The sequence below is a fragment of the Perca flavescens genome, chromosome 15, assembly GCF_004354835.1.
Source record: "Perca flavescens isolate YP-PL-M2 chromosome 15, PFLA_1.0, whole genome shotgun sequence".
NCBI lineage: Eukaryota > Metazoa > Chordata > Actinopteri > Perciformes > Percidae > Perca > Perca flavescens.
Window position 1 is genome coordinate 7,269,131 of NC_041345.1, and position 20,408 is coordinate 7,289,538.

The 20,408-nt window shown below is 41.5% G+C and overlaps 1 protein-coding gene across 1 annotated transcript in view; it reads right to left on the minus strand.

Annotated features, from left to right (window-relative positions):
* The window catches only part of cacna1ha (calcium channel, voltage-dependent, T type, alpha 1H subunit a), a 126,011-nt gene that overhangs the window by 26,060 nt on the left and 79,543 nt on the right, over window positions 1-20,408 (minus strand). The window contains exons 9-19 of the mRNA XM_028599135.1: window positions 18,700-18,938; window positions 16,633-17,156; window positions 13,031-13,197; window positions 12,584-12,778; window positions 7,154-7,305; window positions 5,537-5,722; window positions 5,329-5,446; window positions 3,466-3,621; window positions 2,455-2,542; window positions 2,040-2,323; window positions 436-795 (exon numbers count right to left, since the gene is read on the minus strand). Coding sequence (XP_028454936.1) covers window positions 436-795; window positions 2,040-2,323; window positions 2,455-2,542; window positions 3,466-3,621; window positions 5,329-5,446; window positions 5,537-5,722; window positions 7,154-7,305; window positions 12,584-12,778; window positions 13,031-13,197; window positions 16,633-17,156; window positions 18,700-18,938 — 2,469 coding nt within the window. The remainder of the gene's footprint in view (window positions 1-435; window positions 796-2,039; window positions 2,324-2,454; window positions 2,543-3,465; window positions 3,622-5,328; window positions 5,447-5,536; window positions 5,723-7,153; window positions 7,306-12,583; window positions 12,779-13,030; window positions 13,198-16,632; window positions 17,157-18,699; window positions 18,939-20,408) is intronic.

Below are 20,408 nucleotides of genomic sequence, written 5' to 3' on the forward strand. Positions count from 1 at the left end.
CGTACAAACACACTGACACTGTGATTTTATACCCACTGAGAAAACAATTACTGGCCAAGCAAATCAATTACAGCATGACAATTAGCATTCCTCCAGGGCTTGCAGTGTTAACACAACAACACACATTATAGTATCTCAAAGTAAGAGAGAGACAAAGGGCAAAGAAGACAAAGAAGAACTGAGTGGGGAAAGACGGAGAGGGCAGATTAAGAGATTAAGAATTTACATAAGAGAGCAAAACCACAGAGATGTGACTGCTGAGCAAACTTGTCACAAGGCGTATAACAATTTAAAAATGATTGCTCAAGCCTGTGTGTGTGTGATTGTAAAACAATCCACCAGGACAATATCGTGCTGGAGACCTTTAAAATCTGCTCAAAGACCTCGCTGTAGATCAAAATGTTATTTTGAAAGCCATGATTCATGATAACTTACGTCATCATCCATGTCATCTTCAGGCGAGGAGTCATCTTTGGGTTCGGAGTGCACATTGGGGTCATAGGTCACGGTCCTCCCATTACAGTCGCTGTACTCCGCTATTATGGAAGGGCAAAGAGTGGACGCCGGCAGCAGCTCCAAGGATTCTGGCCGTAGTCTGTTATTTCCCCCTGCTTCCCCCTTGTCCTGTCCACCATCTTCCTCCTCTCCTCCCTCCCCAGACAACAGGCTCTCCCTCTCCCCGCTGGTGTCTCGCCTTTTGAGGCTCGGCGCTCTTCCCAGACTGTTCCAGCTGGAGCGACGGCTTCCCCATGAGCGAGGAGGAAGAGGGGAGCGCCGGCCGGGACTTGAGAGGCTCTGGAGGGACAGGAAATAGGGGTAAGCGTAGTGTGTGTGGCTATGAAAGTGTGTCTGTCTGAGCAAGAGCTACAGTAGTTTCAAAAGTGCTACCTGGCCATTAGGGGGAAATAACCGGCTTGCAGAAAGTTATGTAAAGATATTTCAAGTGCAGCTTCAGTTTGAATTTGTGTTAGGATTCTCAGTCTATTCTGCAGTCAAATGTTTTGTCAGTCTCTTAGAATCCGAGACAAAGACTTTCACTCTTGAGTTTTTTTTAACACAGGGGTTCCACGCCGTCCAGTGAGAAATTAAAAGTAGAAAAGGTATAGGCAAGAATTTCTGTGATGGATTGCTGCATTTTTCTTAATTTTGTCTCTTACCGTTTAGTAGCTACAGTAATTGGCAACATGATCAAATTGTATGCCCATGTTATTGAAGGGTTATTGAATATGTTTATTAGGATTTTTCTATCCCCATGAGCTAACAAGGAGTGATTATTGGCCCCCTATGTTTCCAGATTTAATTTAAGGCGTCCATGATATCCTTGCGGAATAAATAACTGTCTACCTGCGTTACAGTGCCTTGCTATGTGCAGTTATACAGACCGGAGGTATGAAAAATGCAGTTTGGTGAACCTGCAACCTTTGGAGCCATTGGCGGCATACGTATGTGGTACCTGCACAGTCCGCCTTCGCTGTGTAGCGATGTCAAGATTTAAAATTATGTCAGATAATATAATATCAATGAATAAAATGTAATACATTCCTCGTATAAAAAGAGGACTACGTGAGATGTGCTCCTTCTCAGTCCCCTGAGGCGAATTTAGGTAATTAAGACGTCCCCCATGGTAGTGGATGTGATTGAATCCTGGGTTACCCGTAGATTGAAATATTAAGAGCTTGTGGATAACTCCAGTGTTACCTCATGGGACTTGAGTCATTGGTCCTTAAGGCCCTTTGTGGTCCTCCATTTAGGACCATTGGGTCTGATTGAATTATCTTTGTCTCATATGCCTGTATGCTCCTTGCCTTGGCTTCTGCAAAGTAAGTGGGTTATATCCAGGCTTTGTATTTTCATCGTTCTTGTTGCCATTTCTTTGAACCTTTTTTTCAGTCAGACTATGCAGGAGCGTGGTATCTAATATGTAATGTGCCTTGATCCTCTCCTCTAGGGAATAAAAGTTAACATTCCCCTAACACATGTATTGTTTATGGCACCTCCATTTATAAATGACTGAATGCTGAGTGTTTGATATAACTCACCAGAGAATGCTGGTCATAGGCTAAAGGGTCCATGGAGGTGGAGCTTCCACGGCGAGACTCTGCATGACCACTTCCTGCCTCGGAAAACCCCAGTCCAACCTCGCCGTACTGAGGCACCCCCTCTCTGAACATGAGCTCCTCTCCAAGGACCGACTCAGGTCCCAGAGAGCTTTTAGGAGTGGGCATGGGTGTGGCTGCCGTGCGCATTATTATCGGAGGAGCCATCGAGCCGCGAGGGTCAACATGGCCGTTGGCTGTCATCATCAGAGAGTACATTTTTAGCTCTGTGGAGAAATAAAGTCCTTATAATCACCATCATCATTTATTCATACAGTTAGTAATCAGTCGGTCATGAAACAAGAAAAAATAGCCCAATTTGAGCCTTTTTCCGTCATTCTCCGTCACTTAAACCTACCAGTGTCTCGGAGCTGTTCTACCTTCTCGTCCTCTTCAAAGTTGTCAGATTTCTTCTCATCATCTGACTCCGACCGATTAGCATCGCCCTACAACACACACACGCACACATCCATGCAAATAAGCACATAGCAGAATGTTTACTGTGCCCCTGGGGCGCAACATGATGACAGTGTTGGATGAGGAAGAATAAATTATCTGAAACGATCAGCGAGTTTGTTAGGGTTAGGGTTAACCCACAGTGTGTTAATTGAGAGTCCGGACCTGCGGCCCTCAGATAGCTCCATCGGGAGTTAATTAACAGCAAAGAGAAGGCCCTCATACAGCATTCACACAGTTGTTGGACGAGAGATGCTTGTTAAGAATCAGACATTCATCTTTACTCTGTTCCCCTGACATTAGCGCCATAATTGTAAGAAGTCTTCTGTATATTCTTTGCATTCAGAACTTTACATTTGTACATTGAAAAATAAGTGTTTCATTAAATTAACCATCGAAACGTGTTTTCCTTCCGGGGACAAAATTGAAAAATGAACTTTTTTTGGCGCTTTTCGGACGTAATTTTAATCATGGTCAAGTAACCTAATATAAATGACTTTTTACCAATTTTTTTGTTTGATAAAAGCAGATATGAATTATTTTGACTAATAGTTAAGACCAGAGAATGTTGAGTGAATCATTTTAAATCCTTTTAATTATAATTATAATTATTATAATTATAATATAACTCTTTATTTCACAGACTGGTTTAAACCATTTAAACATTTTATTTTTCAAATGCTATAAAGTTGAATTAAACAACCAAAATTCAATGGAAGTAATGATTAATTTTACCTGCGGAGATCATTGTATGGAACCCATACAACATACATCCATGCAAGTTATTTTGGGGGCAATTTGATTGTAAGAAACCCATTTTACTGACACAAAAAACTTTAAAAACAGGTCAAATTTGACCCGAGGACAACACAAGGGTTAAATGACACAGAATTAAATATTGTACTATTCTCACCTCAGCCTGGAAGCCCTCAACCAAGATGGCCACAAGTAAATTGAAGAGCACATAGTTGCCGAATGTCATGAGAGCAACAAAGTAGAGAGCCGCCCATGGAGAGGTGGAGGCCATGCCGTTATATAACACCACATTCCAGTCCTCCTGAGTAAGAATCTATAGAATGAATGAAGTCAGCTTTAGAGATTTTCAAATAAAAATATGAGAAAAATAGTAACCAGAAACAAAAGACATGGATAAGAAAGAGATAGAAAGGGACATATATAGAGCAATATTAGCCTATACAGCCCTCGTGGGTTTTATATGCTTTATAAAATTCAGTACTGAGCTACTTTTATTACCATCATGCCACAATGCTTCAACGTCATGCACATGGGATTGCCACAGAGTGTACGTGGGCGAGTTTGCTCGAGCCCGTGTTTAAATCAATGTGAGTGATGAAAGCATTTAAAACTAGGGCGCTGTTCATGATGCTGCATGAAAGCTAGCTCCGTCTCTGCCCACTCCTTAAATGCTGTGGAAGGAAAGCAATTCAGTGCACTGTCTGTGCAAATGTGTGCATGTACATATGCACGTATGTGTGTGTGTGTGTGTGTGTGTGTGTGTGTGTGTGCGTACTGTAGCTACTTTCCAAGAGAACTATAGTAAGTATATAGGGATCGCCTTCATATGACAGCCAGTTGGATAAAATGCTTTTTCAGCATTGTACTCTCTCACACACACACACACACACACACACACACACACACACACACACACACACACACACACACACACACACACACAGACCAAAGTAAGACAGTCCACTGCATTTTGTGTTCCACCTTTCCGCTGACGCATCCAGTATAGAAAAGAGGACAACATCTATCTGGAGCAATTGAACAATATCTCCACACAGGGAGAGCACGAAATGAGAGTGAAAGAGGGTGTGCATTAGCAGAATTTTTTCATTTCACAGCATTTGACTAATGAGCAGATCTTGGCAGTTGAATTTGGCAAGCACACACACACACACACACACAAACACACACACACACACAAAAAAAACTCTAGGCTTAGTTTGACATTTTGATTTGGGATGGCCAAGGAGTACACGTGTTGGGATAAAAATATATACACACACAAACACACTGCCCAATTTATCTCTTACAACTACACTGTACGAAGGATGTGGTGCTACAGCTGACATTTTTACCTACTGTCATACATTTCCACTTACATCAGTGGGTTCACTCTGAGCCAGTAAGGAACACGTCTGAGCTCTCTTTTTGAAGGGAAACCAGTTACATATCTGTCTAGTTGCAGAGACATTTTACAGGCGACGTGGCCGGGTCGGCTCAGTGGGTAGAGCAGGCGCACATATACTGAGAGGAGAGGCTTAAGCCTCGACGCAGAGGTCCAGGCTTCGAGTCCGACCTGTGACGATTTCCTGCATGTCTTCCCCCTCTCTCTCCCCTTTCTCACCTAGCTGTCCTATCGATTAAAGGCGGAAAACCTCAAAAAAATGATCTTAAAACAAAAACGATGACGATACAGGCGATGCCTACATGACTGGCAGCCTAATTTAGCTCTAACGGCCCATTTTGTGTGTAATAGTAATAATTATGAAGACACAAAGTAGTTGAATTGCAGACCAGAAGTGAATCAAGCAATTTGTAATAATAATACATGCGAATAGCTGAGTAAATCTTTTACTCAGCTGAGTAAATCTTTTACTCAGCTCAATCTTTAAATCACTTAGTATCAGTGCAATTTTGGCAAATAAATTATGACTTAGAAAAAAAAAACTGAGCAAACAAGAGTCTCTGGATTAGAGCCAGCAAACCCTAAAGAACAGAAGCAAAGTGAAAATTGAAAACTAACTTGGAATACAGTGACAATAGCCCAGAGCAGAGAGTCAAAGTTCTTTCGGTCGGGGATGGTGTCTCCGTTCTCCGTCTCAAGACTGAATTTACAGCCAAACAGATGCATTCCCAGAATACTGTAGAAGATAAGAAAATGTGGTGATCATTTTGTGTGTATAACAGATTCGGAAGATGGGTTTGTGTGCGCGTGTTGCATGTGTGCATACCTAAAAGTGAAGATGAAAAGCATCAGCAGCATGCAGAACGTGGCGACGTTGTCCATGGTCTTCATCAGCACTACCAGTTGTCTCCTCAGGGCAGGAAGGAAGCGAACCAACTTCAGAACCCGCAGCAGACGAAATGTTCGCAGTACTGACAGCCCACCGTCTGCTTGACCAATTATCTCCCACACACTGAGAACCACAAACCAAATTTGTATTAAAACACAACTGGAAAACTTTAAAGTTGGAGATCCTATTTGGTCACTGCTGTCTAAATTAACCATGTAAGTAAGCATACATTTTGGAAAATTACAATGTTACAATAACCTAATTATGAAGGTAATTCTCCTTCATTACCTGAAGCAACCCAACCCAACGGACTACATGCAACGTAAATATAATAAAAACAAGGTTACTCTATTCCCTTGAAGTAACAAAAAGAAAAGACGTAATCACATTACCAATACATTATTAGCAGAATTTTTAAAAATATATTTAAAAATGAAGAACAACATACTACTGTAGTCGAGGGTTACGAGTTGTGCCTATATTTATGAAGTTGATAAAATAATAATACAGAGGCTCCATAGTCTGAACCACAACAACAAACTCTTTATTGACTCCCACAATTTCAACAGCAGCATACATTACAGCTTCAGCCCTTCGGTTTTTACCTTTCACAATAAAAGCCCTTCGCTAAAAGGCAACTCAACAGAGTAGATTTTATTTTCTTTATCCATTGAAGCCTCTATGTTTACAGGCTTGTGGTGATGCACAATGTGCTATAGGGGGCAAAAGAAATCAGTTTGGTACTGCCAATTTGTTTTGTTTTGTCATGGTTCATGTGTGCAATGAACATTACAGTTTGTGAGAAAAAAATCGTGGCAGGGAATCGGGATATCAATTCTAAGCTAAAAAATCGTGATTCAAATTTTTCCCTGAATCGTGCAGGCCTAATGCAAAGTATTTTTTTCTTTCAAAATATACTGATAAGAGGACACATTTTTGATGCTAAGAATCTTGGTTTCCCCATTTACTTTTCTAAGGTAACATGTTGTGTTGTTTTACAGAATACACAGGTGTGGATTAACATTAAATAAGAGTCATCTTATTAAGCTTTCTTTTCTCTTGTCTATATTTGCATATTTGGTATTGAGGTAATCCAAAAGTAACGGAAAGTAAACAAGTTACTTTAATATTGTGATACTTGGATTAGGTTACTGACTACATTTTTTAACACATTACATTAAAGTAACCCTTCCAAACCTGCTAACAACATATATCAAAAGGTCCCCTGATCCAATATGAACTCTATCAAACTAAATGTTAGACACAGACAGGATCAAGAATCCGCTGTAGCAGTAAACAAAGCTGCTCCTGTGTGATCCATCACGAGTGTGTCAATCGTAGCTATTGTAAAGATGGATGCTGCGGCAGTAAACCTGACACTTGAAACCCAATGACTGACAAGCTGGAGAATGGGGGGTGGCTCTGAATCTGAGCTCAGTTGTCTAATTTGTGAAATCTACACTGATTGGTTTTAGTGTCTTTGCATTTTGTTTTCGCATTGAATTATGATGATGGCATATATTATATATTATTCTGATTAAGATAAATTATTACCTGATGATCACAATGATGCTGTCGAATATGTTGTATGGGTTCCTGATGTATCCTAACAAGCCAAAAGCCAGCAGCATGAAGCCCATCTCCAGGACGAACATGCTGGTGAAAACGATGTTACTGATCTCTAACACATCAGTCAATTCCTCCGGCTGCAGGGAGAGAAGAGGGAGACAAAGCAAGAGAAAAGAAAAGTGGGATGGGGACAAGAGAGATGGGGGGGAAAGAAAGAAAGCAAGAAATAAAAAGAAAAAAAAGAAAGAAAGAGAAAGCAAGCAAGAAAGAGTTATGTAATATCTTCACTCTACTATCCCTGGGCTGTAAAACCCGTTTGGTCTTAGTGCCCTGAGCTGAGACATTATAAATCAAGTTCAGTGCTGTAGTCAAACCTAATCAATCCAATGGGACCAACAGCACCAATCCATCACTGCCGTACTCCACTTACCTCACAGTACGGTCAGTGATCCAGCAAGATATAACTGAGGCCCTCTCATAAACCATGTAGTCACGTCTTTTATGGAAAACAGCAATGTTGTGCTCTGCTAAACGCATCATGGGGCCACACGCTCAACTTTTCTTTATGGAAACGTTTTACTCGAGCTGCATCGGTGTCCTAGATGAGCCTGTTTGGATTAAAAGTTGTGACTTGGGCTGTATTTCATTCACATTTAAACATCCTTCCTTCCTATACTGAGTATTTCTATTTTAGACATCTCATTGTGGTACACCTAAGTTCCTATAGTGTGTTTCAACAGGAGTCTTCTTCTTTTTCGTCCAAAAAAAAGAAAAAAGGATACTGAAAAGAACAAGAGACCGGCTTTTTGAAGCGTGAAGGCTACCGTAGCTGTAATACGTACTTTGAACTGCGTGGCGCGAGAGAGTTGATTGCGATATATGATCTCAGCGCTAGATGGGAGAAATTCCCACACACTGGACCTTTAAATGGTAACAAATTCGGTTGAACAGATATCCAAAACTAAAGTTACAATAAGTTACCATTGTGATGATCTCGTGTGATAAACGCTTTAACATTCCTGAGCTTGATTTAGGATTTAATGCTGACAAGCTTTGTGCAGTCCTGACATTCACAAACAATTACTAATTATGATGCGCAGACAATTAAATCACTCTAAACCATACCTCACAGTTTCTGAAGCCCCTAGCTTGTGATCCATATATTTTATTTTCATGTCACGCACGGGAGGCTCATTAAAACTAATTGTGATTCTTTTTATGCGGGGAACAACAAGCCCATTTTGAGTCCCGACCCAGGGTGTATAAAATCAGGCAGACCATATTCTGGACTAATAAACACAGTTACAAGATGAATATATAAAATCCCAGAAGTCCTGCTAATACGGCAGATAGGGGTTAACCTTCATTCTTCGCTATCAGTGCCCTGCAGAAACATCCAGTGTTGGCTTTGTGTCTATTGTTATTATGGAAATTATAAAACACGTTATGCATATGAATACGTTGATTCCAGCTTATATGAATAAGCTGGAGTCAAGGAGCTAAATGACAATTTCCCTTTCACAAACATACAAGTCAATTATGTGAAAATTCTGATTATTCAATTAATATATTCTAAAATAAAATTAAGATAAGAATAAGATTATCCATATTTATTATTTAAAGGTAGAATATGTAGTGAGTACTGTGAGGTGCAAAGCAGCAGTTGGAAATGAGATTGGCTGGGGGTTACACACCCACGTGGGCCCCAAAGGATATTTACTGATGCCCGCAAACGTCCCGCACTAACTAAAATATAAAAGAAGTGAGAAAATGCAACAGAGGTCGGGGGCTCTGCAGATACTGACACCACCAGACACTTCCAGTTGGTCATTAGTGTTGATTGAGAGGGATTACTTTTGTATTATTCTATACATTGTTTTTGAGGAAAGCACTGCACAGTATACCTTTAATATGATATGTATGATGATTCCTTCAGGTAGCATAATCAAAAACTTCCAATACTAAATATACAATACTAAATACTAATATATATATATATATATATATATATATATATATATATATATATATATACATTCTGATAAAAAAAAACTAATTCAAACCACTGTTTCTGCTGAAGTACAACTGAAATTCATGATCACAGACAGAGGGCGCCATACTACACAGCACATCTCCCATGACCTCACTCCAACTTAAACACACACACACAAAAACCTCCTGTGAGGTTTACTTTTAATGCTATAAGTACACTTTAGTACCTCTGCCAAGGAGGTTGTGTTTGGCTCGGTCTGTCTGTCTGTCTGCCTGCATGCCTGCCTGCCTGCCTGCGTGTCTGTCTGTCTGTCAGCAGAATTACGGAAGAACTACTGGCCCAATTTTGATTAAAACTTAGTGGAAGGGTGTAGCCTGGGCCAGGGAAGGTTGGGTGCAGTACAGGGTTATGTAATTTAAAGCACACAGCATTTCTTTTTATAACATTACTATTTGGGGCTGATGAGCTATTGAGTTAATTGGGACAGTTGTAAGACTTGAAAACCCAAGCAGAAAAGCCTGTGCAAAAATGTATTGGGACTTTAGCTTATTCACCGTAACCCCTAGACTTAGACAAGTCCATACACACACTTCTCATCTCCGTGCGTGTTGTAACTCTGTCTGACGTCCCCAGCACTAGCTTAGCCTAGCACAGATCCTGGAGGTAACCGGTTCCAACTAGCCTACTGCTCCCAATAAGTGACAAAATAACACCAACATGTTCCTATTTACATGTTGTGATTTGTATAGTCACAGCGTGTACAAATAACAAGGTCACATGAGACACAGCCGTCTTCTAACCGTATACGGTCAGTGTAATGCTTATCAGTTAAATTTTGGAAAAACAGAAAAATTGGTTCCATTATCAAATTTTTCATTTTTTTCCGCCTTGACAAATTAAAAAAATTGATCTTTAACATGTTTTTCCAATTTTCGGTTTTTATTCAGAAGATCAGAAATTAAAAAAATTACAAAATTGCGTCTGGGCTCCAATTATTCAATCCTGCAATGGTATTCTCTCCCTTGTTCCGCCGAGCTACGCCCCGCGCCCCCCACTCGAAACCATCAGTTGCAAGCACCTCTGACCCCAAAGTCTATCAGTATATAGTATCAGTTTTTCATTTTGGTCCATATGCAAAAATTGGATATTTGAACCCATTTTTCTGTTTTTCAAAATGTCCGTTTGTGCTTAGAAAATTTAACTGATAAGTGTTACACTGACCGTATATAAACTAGGAACTATATTCTCAGAAAGGCGAAGCACTGCTACTTCTGCTACTTGGGCGGAGTGATTTGCTAGCAGCACCTGAGAAGCCCCGTGGTGAGGAGCAGAGAGTTCGCCTGGAGTTCGCTCAGAGTTGGAGTAATAGAGTCAAGAATTACTAGATAGTAAAAGCATAGTGACCTTGTTATTTGTACACCCTGTGACTATACAAGTCACAACATGTAAATAGGAACATGTTGGTGTTATTTTGTCACTTATTCAGAGCAGTAAGCTAGTTGGAACCGGTTACCTCCAGGATCTGTGCTAGGCTAAGCTAGCGCTGGGGGTGTCAGACAGAGTCACAACACGCACGGAGATGAGAAGTGTGTGTATGGACTTGTCTAACTCTGGGGGTTACGGTGAATAAGCTAAAGTCCCAATAAGTCGGCGTGTTCCTTTAAGGGTTAGAGAAGCAGGTTTTTTCAAGTCCTGCGGCCAGCGAGAAAAATGTGGGTGGGGAGAATGAAAAGAAACACTCTTCTCCCTCCATTAGTAAATCTAATCAAAGTGCCCTTGAGTTGTCAGCGTTACACCATAATGCACTTTGGTTTATAGTAGCAGTCCTAGATTGTCATGATCCTTTGTAACTGAGTAGTTTCGAGAAATAATAAGATGCGCTTAACCATATTACAGTATGTTACTATCATCCAAAATGAGCATTCTGAACTATTTGCTTTAGACATTGCTCTTCACTACCATCATTATGTTTGACAGACCAGTGATCAATGAATGAAATATTGTGTCAGTGCCGGCAGAACACATTTAGAGTGTTTGCATACAACTCTGCATATGACCTTGCTCTTAAGAATAGGAGGGACAAAAGCACAACAGAGATATGCACCCGAATTTGTCTGATTTGAGATACCAGACAATGTATTGTATTGTTGTATACACACACACACACTAATAGTTTATAAAGTCTGGCTAGGTGTCACATGAGGGGGATGAGGAGTACTGAGGGAAGTAGGAACTCTTACATAACACTTCAGTCTCTGTGTGTGTGTGTGTGTGTGTGTGTGTGTGTGTGTGTGTGTGTGTGTGTGTGTGTGTGTGTGTGTGTGTGTGTGTGTGTGTGTGTGTTATTGGCCCAATAAGGCCATGACTCTCCCAGTCGCTTCTTATGTTTATACCGCAAAGATAGAAACACACACACATCCCCCGGAGAGGGAATTAGAGGAGAGGGAGAAAAGGAGAGACAGAGAGGGGAAAGGATGGAATAGACCGTGTGCATGCACCACAATCTTCTCTTTGGGTTTTTTATCCATTTGCTGTCCTTCTGGGAAACTTAAAGGCTGTGTGTGTATATGTATGCATATATAATAGACGGTGTAAAAACTCTGTAGATGAATGTGTCAACACAGAGTGTCTGAGTGTGTGACAGTGGAGCGAGGGAAGGAGGAGCTGTATCACTAAGCCGATACTTCCCAGATTTTGGCCACACAGGGTAAACTAGAGACATAATCCTGGAGTGTGTGTGAAAGAGTGTGTATTTGCGTGTGAAAAAGAGAGAGACAGTGGGTACTGCTCCTCCACTCCTCCCCTCTCTTCCTTCATTCCCTCATCCCTGTCCACCCCAGTCCACCCCCGTCTCCCCCCCATACTCTCATTTCCTCTCGTTATACTCTCAGACAGCCAAATGCCAGTTTCACACACAAATGCTGTGTCTGACAGCCAACAGTTCTCACCAAACTACTTGTTTCTCTATAAAAGTCAGTAGTTTTGAACTAATGAGTACGTTTACATGCACACCAATATTCCACTATTATTCCGAATATGATAATATATACCCGATAAAAACAGCTACTTTTACTTTTACACTATCAAAGACTTGGATATCAAGGTTTTAGGATATGTGCGCAAATTGCTACGCCGACCTTTCCAAGAAGCTGGTTGAAGGAATGAAAGAGGGATGCTGTGTTCGCATGGTCCATCAAGTCCGCCACCGCTGATAAACTCTGAAAAAATCTTATTTTGCACGGCTACATGAAAACGGGAACAGTAGTGGAATATTCACTTTGATTAGCCATGTAAACAGCTCAGTCGGAATATTGTCTTTTTCTGATTAAGGGCAAAAAACGGAATATTATATGCATGTTAACATAGTCAATGATGTGAACTGTCCACGGCTTTCATTCTCCCTACATTGCATGAATTCTTACCTGCTCATGGTACTCTATCCCCATGCTGAGAGTATTGACGAGGATAGCAATCATGATCCCTCGGTTGAAGTATTTGCTTTCTACAATCCTCTTCAGTTTTTCCCTGAATCCTACCCAGGCCCGAACCACTCCATTTTTGTACTCCACGACCCCTCGCCGTCTGCTCCGACCTCGCCCGCCTCTCAGATCTCCCCCCTAGAGCGAAGATAGGGGAGTCATTTAAAAATGCTCACTGGAGGGTTTTGGATACAATAACTCTTTTATTTAGTAATTATTGTAGTTTTATTTTTTCAAATGCAATTCAAAATTCAAAAATAATATATTGCCTGATTTTTTAAACACATTCACCCATTGGGAACTTTTATTTGGCCGTCATCAGCACCGTCATTAATGCCAAATAACCACTTTCACAACCTTCATCCTCACTGTTCATTAGCACGGCCTGACCTGGGGGAAGTTGTGCAGTCCGTCAGCCTCTCCCCTGCCTCCCTCCAGGTCTCCCAGTTCCAGCTCTAGGGTCTCCAGGCTGCGGGCACACATAGGGCAGCTTAGCAGCTCCAAGAGCAGAGGGCTGGGCACCACGCCTGCCAGCTGGTACAGCAGCCTCTGGCGACCTGTAGAGGGGGGGGGGATGGGTGGAGACGGTCAGACGCTGCAAAGGGGGTTTTCCTTGGCTGTCCTTGTGTGCTGCTGTGGTCGCTTTAGCTTTACAGAAAAAGAGCTAAGCCTGAAGTCAACAAGCTCCTCCGACAAGCTGCAGTAAGAAAGTAGCCTGAGAGGTGAAACCCAGGGAAAAGCATTCCCTGCTGCTCATTAAGCTCATTGTTGTGACTGCTGAGTAACTGAAGGTGACTCAGATGAGTGTATCAACATTGTTATCAACTTCTCCCTTCTCTCATTTCAATAATGGTCGCTTGACAGTCAGAACACAATATTAAGAGAAACTTAACAAAATGATACCCCTAGGTGTGTGTATTTAGTTTAGATTTTAATCAATTAAAGAGCCCCTATTATGCTTTTTTTCTTTTAGCGTGTATCATAGTTTTTTTGTGTATGCAATAGATGCATTATGTAAGTACAAAAAAACACATTTCAGTCCAAATTGTTCACTGCATGAAAACGGCTCGCCCAAATTCCTGTTTGAATTTGTCATTGATTGAGAAAGCAGGCCCAGTTTTTCATATATGCTGCCCATAGGTGTTGCCTGAGCAAGCACAGCCCGCCAGTGGATTGTTTGAATTAAGTGGACCAATCACAACAGAGTTGGCCAACTGACCAATCAGAGAAGACTGACTGGCTTTTCAGGAAGGTGGGCCAAGAGCTCAGACAGAGTATTTCAGACACTGACGCTGCAGCAATGGGCAGTATGAGAAACATAATATTTTATATAGTTTTTTGAACATCAAAGCATGTAAACCTATTCTGGGAGACCCAAACAGCTCAAATATGATGCTGAAAAAGAGTATAATATGGGCACTTTAACAAATTTCTCCCTTTGTTAAAAAGTTGTGTTTTGTATCAAAGAGAGACAGAACTGTATGCTTTTAAAAAAGAGAACAATAGGACAAGAGAGAGACAAAGACAGTAAAAGACATTATGGTTTAATGATAAAACTATAAGAATTTAATATACATGCCATTTTGCATGCAGTGCTGAAGGGATATCCTATTTTAGTCCAGGGCAAAAACAAGCTGGTTTCCAGCGAGCCCTGCAAGCTCGCCCACAGTATTGTACGAGACCCTGGATGACTCCCCTCGCCCTCTGTTCTCTGAGTAAATCTTGTTAAAACCAGTTTGAAGGAACTGCAACGGAGCTAAACATGACTTCTGGAAACATCAGCTCTTCAAATACGGCTTCAACAGTAGGACACTATGTTGTTTACAACACTATCTAATACCTCAAGCTATAAAAAAAAGGCTTGTGAGAGTTGTCATCATGTTTCTTTGTATTTTATCGTCTCTTGAGTACCTGATACAAATACAATTTTTTTTGCCATGTCTATTTAGCGACTTATTTTGACTCCAACTCTTGACATATCGTTTGTATTCTTACAAATTCTTATAGCAAATGCCTTCAAGGGACTAAATATTTGTCTGGCAAAAAGCTTGTTTAAATTCACCCCCCAACCTCACATTACCTTATATGACATAAGGTTGGATTAGATTACGTTAAATCTATAATTACATTTGAGAGTCCCAGGTTTAAAAAAATAATATTCCTGAGAACAGTAAAAAGGGACTATTCACCCCCCCAAAAAAAGCATTCAAACTCTAATCCCATTAAAATGCAAGGTTTAGCAAAGATTGAGACGTGTGACAACGCTGAAAGCAGTCACGGGAAAATATTGACTTATTTAGATTTTAGCTTTCAGTCAACTGCAAACCATTACATCCCACATTAGTAGTGATACTTTCACTCTCCAATGGAATCCTATTGACTGTGTGCAGATGAGAGGTGTATTCAACATTTAACACTTTGAACACGCTCGTGGTGTGTGTTTTCTTTAATCATGTGTCACACAGTAACTCTTCGCTACAGTAAGCAACTAATTCATGTGCGCTTAATTATGTCTGGAGTGTCGGCAGCCAGCAGTGTGTAAATGTGAGCTTGTTAGCAGTCTCACTTCATTAGGACAGAACAGACAATCTATCATACTTCTGCTGCTTTTTCAGTTTCCTGTGCAACCAACACAGTTTGATGCTGTCTCCACTCTGTGCTCTGTCCTGTTCTCTATCCGCCTCATGCCGCTCCCCAGCTAACCCTCCGTTTTCTCCCCTCTCCCTCCCCTCTTTTATCTCAACTGATCTAATTTATTTTCCTCTGTCTTCCCCTCCTTGCTTTTCCTTCTAAATGTGAATAGGTCATACTGTATGCCTCTACTTCTTTCAACTTCCACATTTTTCAAATAACATTGTATACCTGTGTTTTTGTCTGTGTTAATATGCGCTGCTTACGTTCCCCCGCTCGCCACATACCATGCTGATTCCCTCAATCCTCCCCTTTATCCACCTCTCTGCACTGATGACTGCAGCACTTGAGACATGGATTACCTGTCAGGACTCTCTAAGTGCTGCTTGAGACTCATGCACACAAACCGTAGCCAGAGGCTACCTCAGGTCAAACCTGGGTATTTGCATCAACTACAGATTGAGAAGGGGAATTGAAGGACAGTGAATGAATCATTAAAAATAGAAGTTTAAAGGTGCCCTGCCATACAAAACCATGTTTACTTGCATTTTTTGAAATATGTTAGGTCCATATGTGTTTGTTATGTTGTGAATGTGAAAATGAACTGCCACCTCCTTTGTCAGCTCTAGCCACTGAAAAGAAATAAGCAGAGAAATCAGGCCAATTACAAAAGCTGGTCAGTCTGACATCATATTGCCTGAGCTCATTACTATTTATTAGCTCGCCCAGTTGGGCTGGGTAAAGGATGCTGACAGCCAGGCTCTCATTGGCTAGCTGTTAGACAATCAGATTCAAGCAGCTTAGCTTGTTGAATATTAGTGAGAACTGGCAGAAATTGAGCTGAGTCTTCCTGTAGGCTTTCTATACCACGCTAGAATGGCTTGAAACAAGGTAACCAAGGCATTTTTCCCACAAGAAATGTTACAGAGTCCATGGTAGAACTTCAGACATTACCACAAAATAATGAAATACCTTTAAGAAGAACAAAAAAAAACAGGAAAAATAAAAGAAATATGAAAGTAGTATTCCATTATGAAAAAATAACAGGCTTATAAAGCTTTAAAAAGGGGGTATGTTTGATGGCATATTTGTCTGATTGGTGTGATGTTATGATGTGACTCAGGTTGTTACACTCAGTCAAAATGGCTGCCGCTACCAGAAGCTTACTCAGGCTCCACTCCCTAACCTAGTTGCAATTTTTGATCTAGGAAATAGATGATGCAAACCACTAAACTCAAAAACTCCAAACTTAGAAAAGGTCCCTCAATAAACCTACAGGTGATGGAACCGATTCTACATTCATTGTTTTTTCTACAGTCTACGGAGTGTATAGTATTGTATTTTTGTGTGTGCCCTCTTACTGTGCTGTCCCATGAGCTGGTAGAGCTTGTTCAGTGTCTCTGTGTGTTCAGATGCTGGGTGGTTTGGTGGGTGCTGCTCTGGACTGTGCCCGCGCTGCTGGGAGTGGGGGGGCGGTGTCTTACTGCTGTAGCTGCACACAAACGACGGCAGAATCGTTGGATAGTTCATCCCGCCATTCAGACGCCCGAGCAATGCCCCCATGCCCTGGGTAACAGTGGACGGGCCGCCGCTGCCACCATTTCCATTTGTACTTTCTCTCCGGACAGGAAGGGACTTCATCTCCAGCTCATCCCCTCCTTCACCGTCAGTGTGTTCGGCCGGTGTTACGCTGATGGTGTGCTGGCCCCCGTTGCTGAGGCGGCAGTGCTGGTGCTGATGGTGCTGCAGAAGGTTATGGATCGGTCTCAACCACAATGCGCTACCTGGGCCTAAGCCTCCGCAGCCTCTGCTGGAGCCGTGACCGTGCCCGTTACCCCCGCCGTTACTGCCTCCGCCATTAGGATTCACCTTTTTACGCCTTTTACTGGTCAAAGGACAACAGGAGACAATGATAATAAAAAAATAACTGAACATGGATGGAGAAAGTATTATAACCAGGTTTATAGAAAATGTGTGTGTGTGTGTGTGTGTGTGTGTGTGTGTGCAGTAGACGAAGTGGGCCGATACGGCACTTCTACATTTTACTCTTAAGCGTACCTGCACTTTTTCTTGCGTACCGCTATTTCTCGCATGTAGGCGGTACTCTACCACTGACAGAGAAAGTGTCAGTGTAAGAGAGATCGGTAATGACCCTAACGTTACATAAACTACACTACCCAGAGGGCACTACGTGACTTACCTCAGATCTTGACGAATCACGTAGAGGCAAGCAGTCGGCCCACCCTATCAGAAGTTCGCTTCTCCACGGACACTAGTTCGAAAAAGCTGTCTGTTGCCTACGGCCTGACCGTAACCGATTTTTTTCACTGCTGAAATCCTAGAAACTAAAAAGAAGTATGTCGAGTTTGTAAGTTGTTATGTTAGCCTAGCCTCAGATAGGTACTAAAAGAATGCGTGTGCCGGAGCCAGACACGTCGACAGAGGTGCAAGTCCAACCAGAAACATCAGGTGCGATTCATGCGCTTCAAACCAACGTTATGTGAGCGGAACAGCTAGCGTCAATGAGGAGTCCGCAGCTACCAACCTTAGCGTTACCTTAGTCAATGACACCAACTTCAACAATAACGTTAGTAACAAAACACATGGATGGCCTGACTGTTGGTGAAGGGACCTTCATGATGTGTTTTTGCTCCACGAACAGCTGGCTCGTTTTTAAAGATAAAAAACGGGGCTGCAAAACATGTAGCGGCATCCCGTCACTTGCTGGCCAGACAGAGAGGGGACTGAAGCTGTCAAGAGAATGGAGGATTGTTGCTGTACCAGCAATATCTGCAAGTTTTGTTTTTCACTGTAGAAATCTCAAATGTCATAATGATTTGTCAATGCACTTCAAGCACTGTATGTATGTGTGTGTGTGTGTGTGTGTGTGTGTGTGTGTGTGTGTGTGTGTGTGTGTGTGTGTGTGTGTCCCAAACTTTGACCACCGGCCGGTTTGGGTGTTTTTCCTGCTAAATTATTGCTCCTTTTATGCAGAGTTTCTGCAGGTTTCACAGAGTCAAATTTAAGACTTTTTAACATCATTATGAAGGAAGTTTAAGACCGTTATCTCAATATCAACTAAGCCCTAAATTGATTTTTTTCAAGCCAAGTACTTCCCCATAGCCGAAGAATTAAATCTGTTTTTCATGTCTGTGGTGCAATCCACAAAACAGACTTGTGCAAATAACACAAAAGCTGATTGGCTGCAATATAAGTTGCATATTGGTCTCATTTGTTGTCGTAATACAGCGAAATTAGATTTGGACTAGTGAAAGAAAGAAGCGTTGCATGAACGTAGGAAAATTAAGACCTGTTTAAAATTATTCAAGACCTAAAACACAATACTTCAGGTAATTTAAGACTTTTTTAAGGCCCCGCGGTAACCCTGTTACGACACATTACTCACACAAAAGCAGCCCATGACTAACCTGTGCCATCCAGAGTATATCCTCTGCAGTCTGCGCGTGAACTTGCGATAAAGGTGGCTAATGTAGCGTAGCATCTCTTCGTAGCATGAGCCTGGTTCACTGTAGCTGGCGAGCGTGGAGTCGTTGGACATGTAGCGAGCACGCTGCTCCCTCATCAGAGCATTCTCCCTTTGCTTTGTCTCGGAGAACTGGGTGGCGATGACCACGAGGCACAAGTTGATCATGAAGAAAGAGCCCACCTGGTCAGGGGAGGGGGGGGGTAAAGAATAGAGTAATACAACTGCAGCATTGAAAATAATATAGGAGCAGTTGTGTAAACTGTCATCCCACAAACACACTCTATTAAAGGTGCCCTGCCACACAAAAACATTTTTACTTGTAGTTTTTGAAATATGTTAGGTCCACATGTGTTTGTGTTATGTTGTGAATGTGAAAATGAACTGCTACCTCCTCTGTCAGCTCTAGCCACTGGAAAGAAATAAGTGGAGAAATCAGGCCAATTTCAAAAGCTGATCAGTCTGACGTGGTGTTGCCTGAGCTCATTACTATTCATGAGCTTGCCCAGTTGTGCTGGGTAAAGGATGCTGATAGCCAGGCTCTCATTGGCTAGCTGTTAGCCAATCAGAGACAAGCAGCTTAGCACGTTGAATATTAATGAGAACTGGCACAAATCGAGCTGAGTCTTCCTGCAGGCTTTCTATACCACGCTAGAATGGCTTGAAACAAGGTAACCAAGGCATTTTTTTTCCACAAAAAATGTTACAGAGTCCATGGTAGAACTTCAGACATTACCGCATACAATACTGAAATACATGTGGCAGGGCACGTTTAAGTGCTGTTACATACATACAGTATGAGTGAAACCTTTCCCCTAGCTGTTAAACTACTGTGTGAATATTTTATTTAAGGAATAACTCACTGCATCACGTCAACCCTCCTCAAGGTGTTATTAAAAGTGTAATAAAACACTGTGTCAACAAGAAGCCAGATAAGATCCAGAAATTTGGCCAGCTCTGGGATGATAAAACTGACTTTGTTTTTATCATTGCTTAGAAATCTTGAAATTTAATCATGCTCTGATGAGACGGCCTTGACAGGAAGTTGGACATCTCTGTCTATTTAACAGGCCATAACTGGATGTTACTGAAAGAGCGCTAGGAAATTAAAGGAGCACTTTCTTAATCTTTTTTTATTTCTTTTTCATTTATCTTTCTGTCTCACCCACTTTCTATATTAATCACTTTGTTTTTCTTACAGCCCTTCCTCCACTCCCTTCTTCTCTCTCCCAAACACTTTTTCCTTCCTTCTCCCCCTTTGAATGAATATGAAGCACTTTTACATTTAACGACAGGCAAGTAGGGAGCTCATACAGCCTTGTGAAATATAGCTTAAGCTGGGATCTTTGAAAACGCCAACAACAGCGTGATAAGAGTGAAATTATACAGAATTCTGCGAGGTTCTACAGAGGGGAGTTGTGCTCCAAGCAGAGTCTATTGGCTTGCTTTCAAAAGGTTATTCTGGGTATTTCAAAGCAGCACTGGAATGCAAGTACATAAAAATATCTTTCAGCAGCAACATGTTACATATGCATCTTTGTTGAGCTGCAGATTGTGTAGAGCTGTGTAAAGAGGAGCAGGATTAAAGAAAAGTATATTTCAGTGCTAAGTTCAATAGTAGATGTAAACATAATGGCACACATAACTTCATAT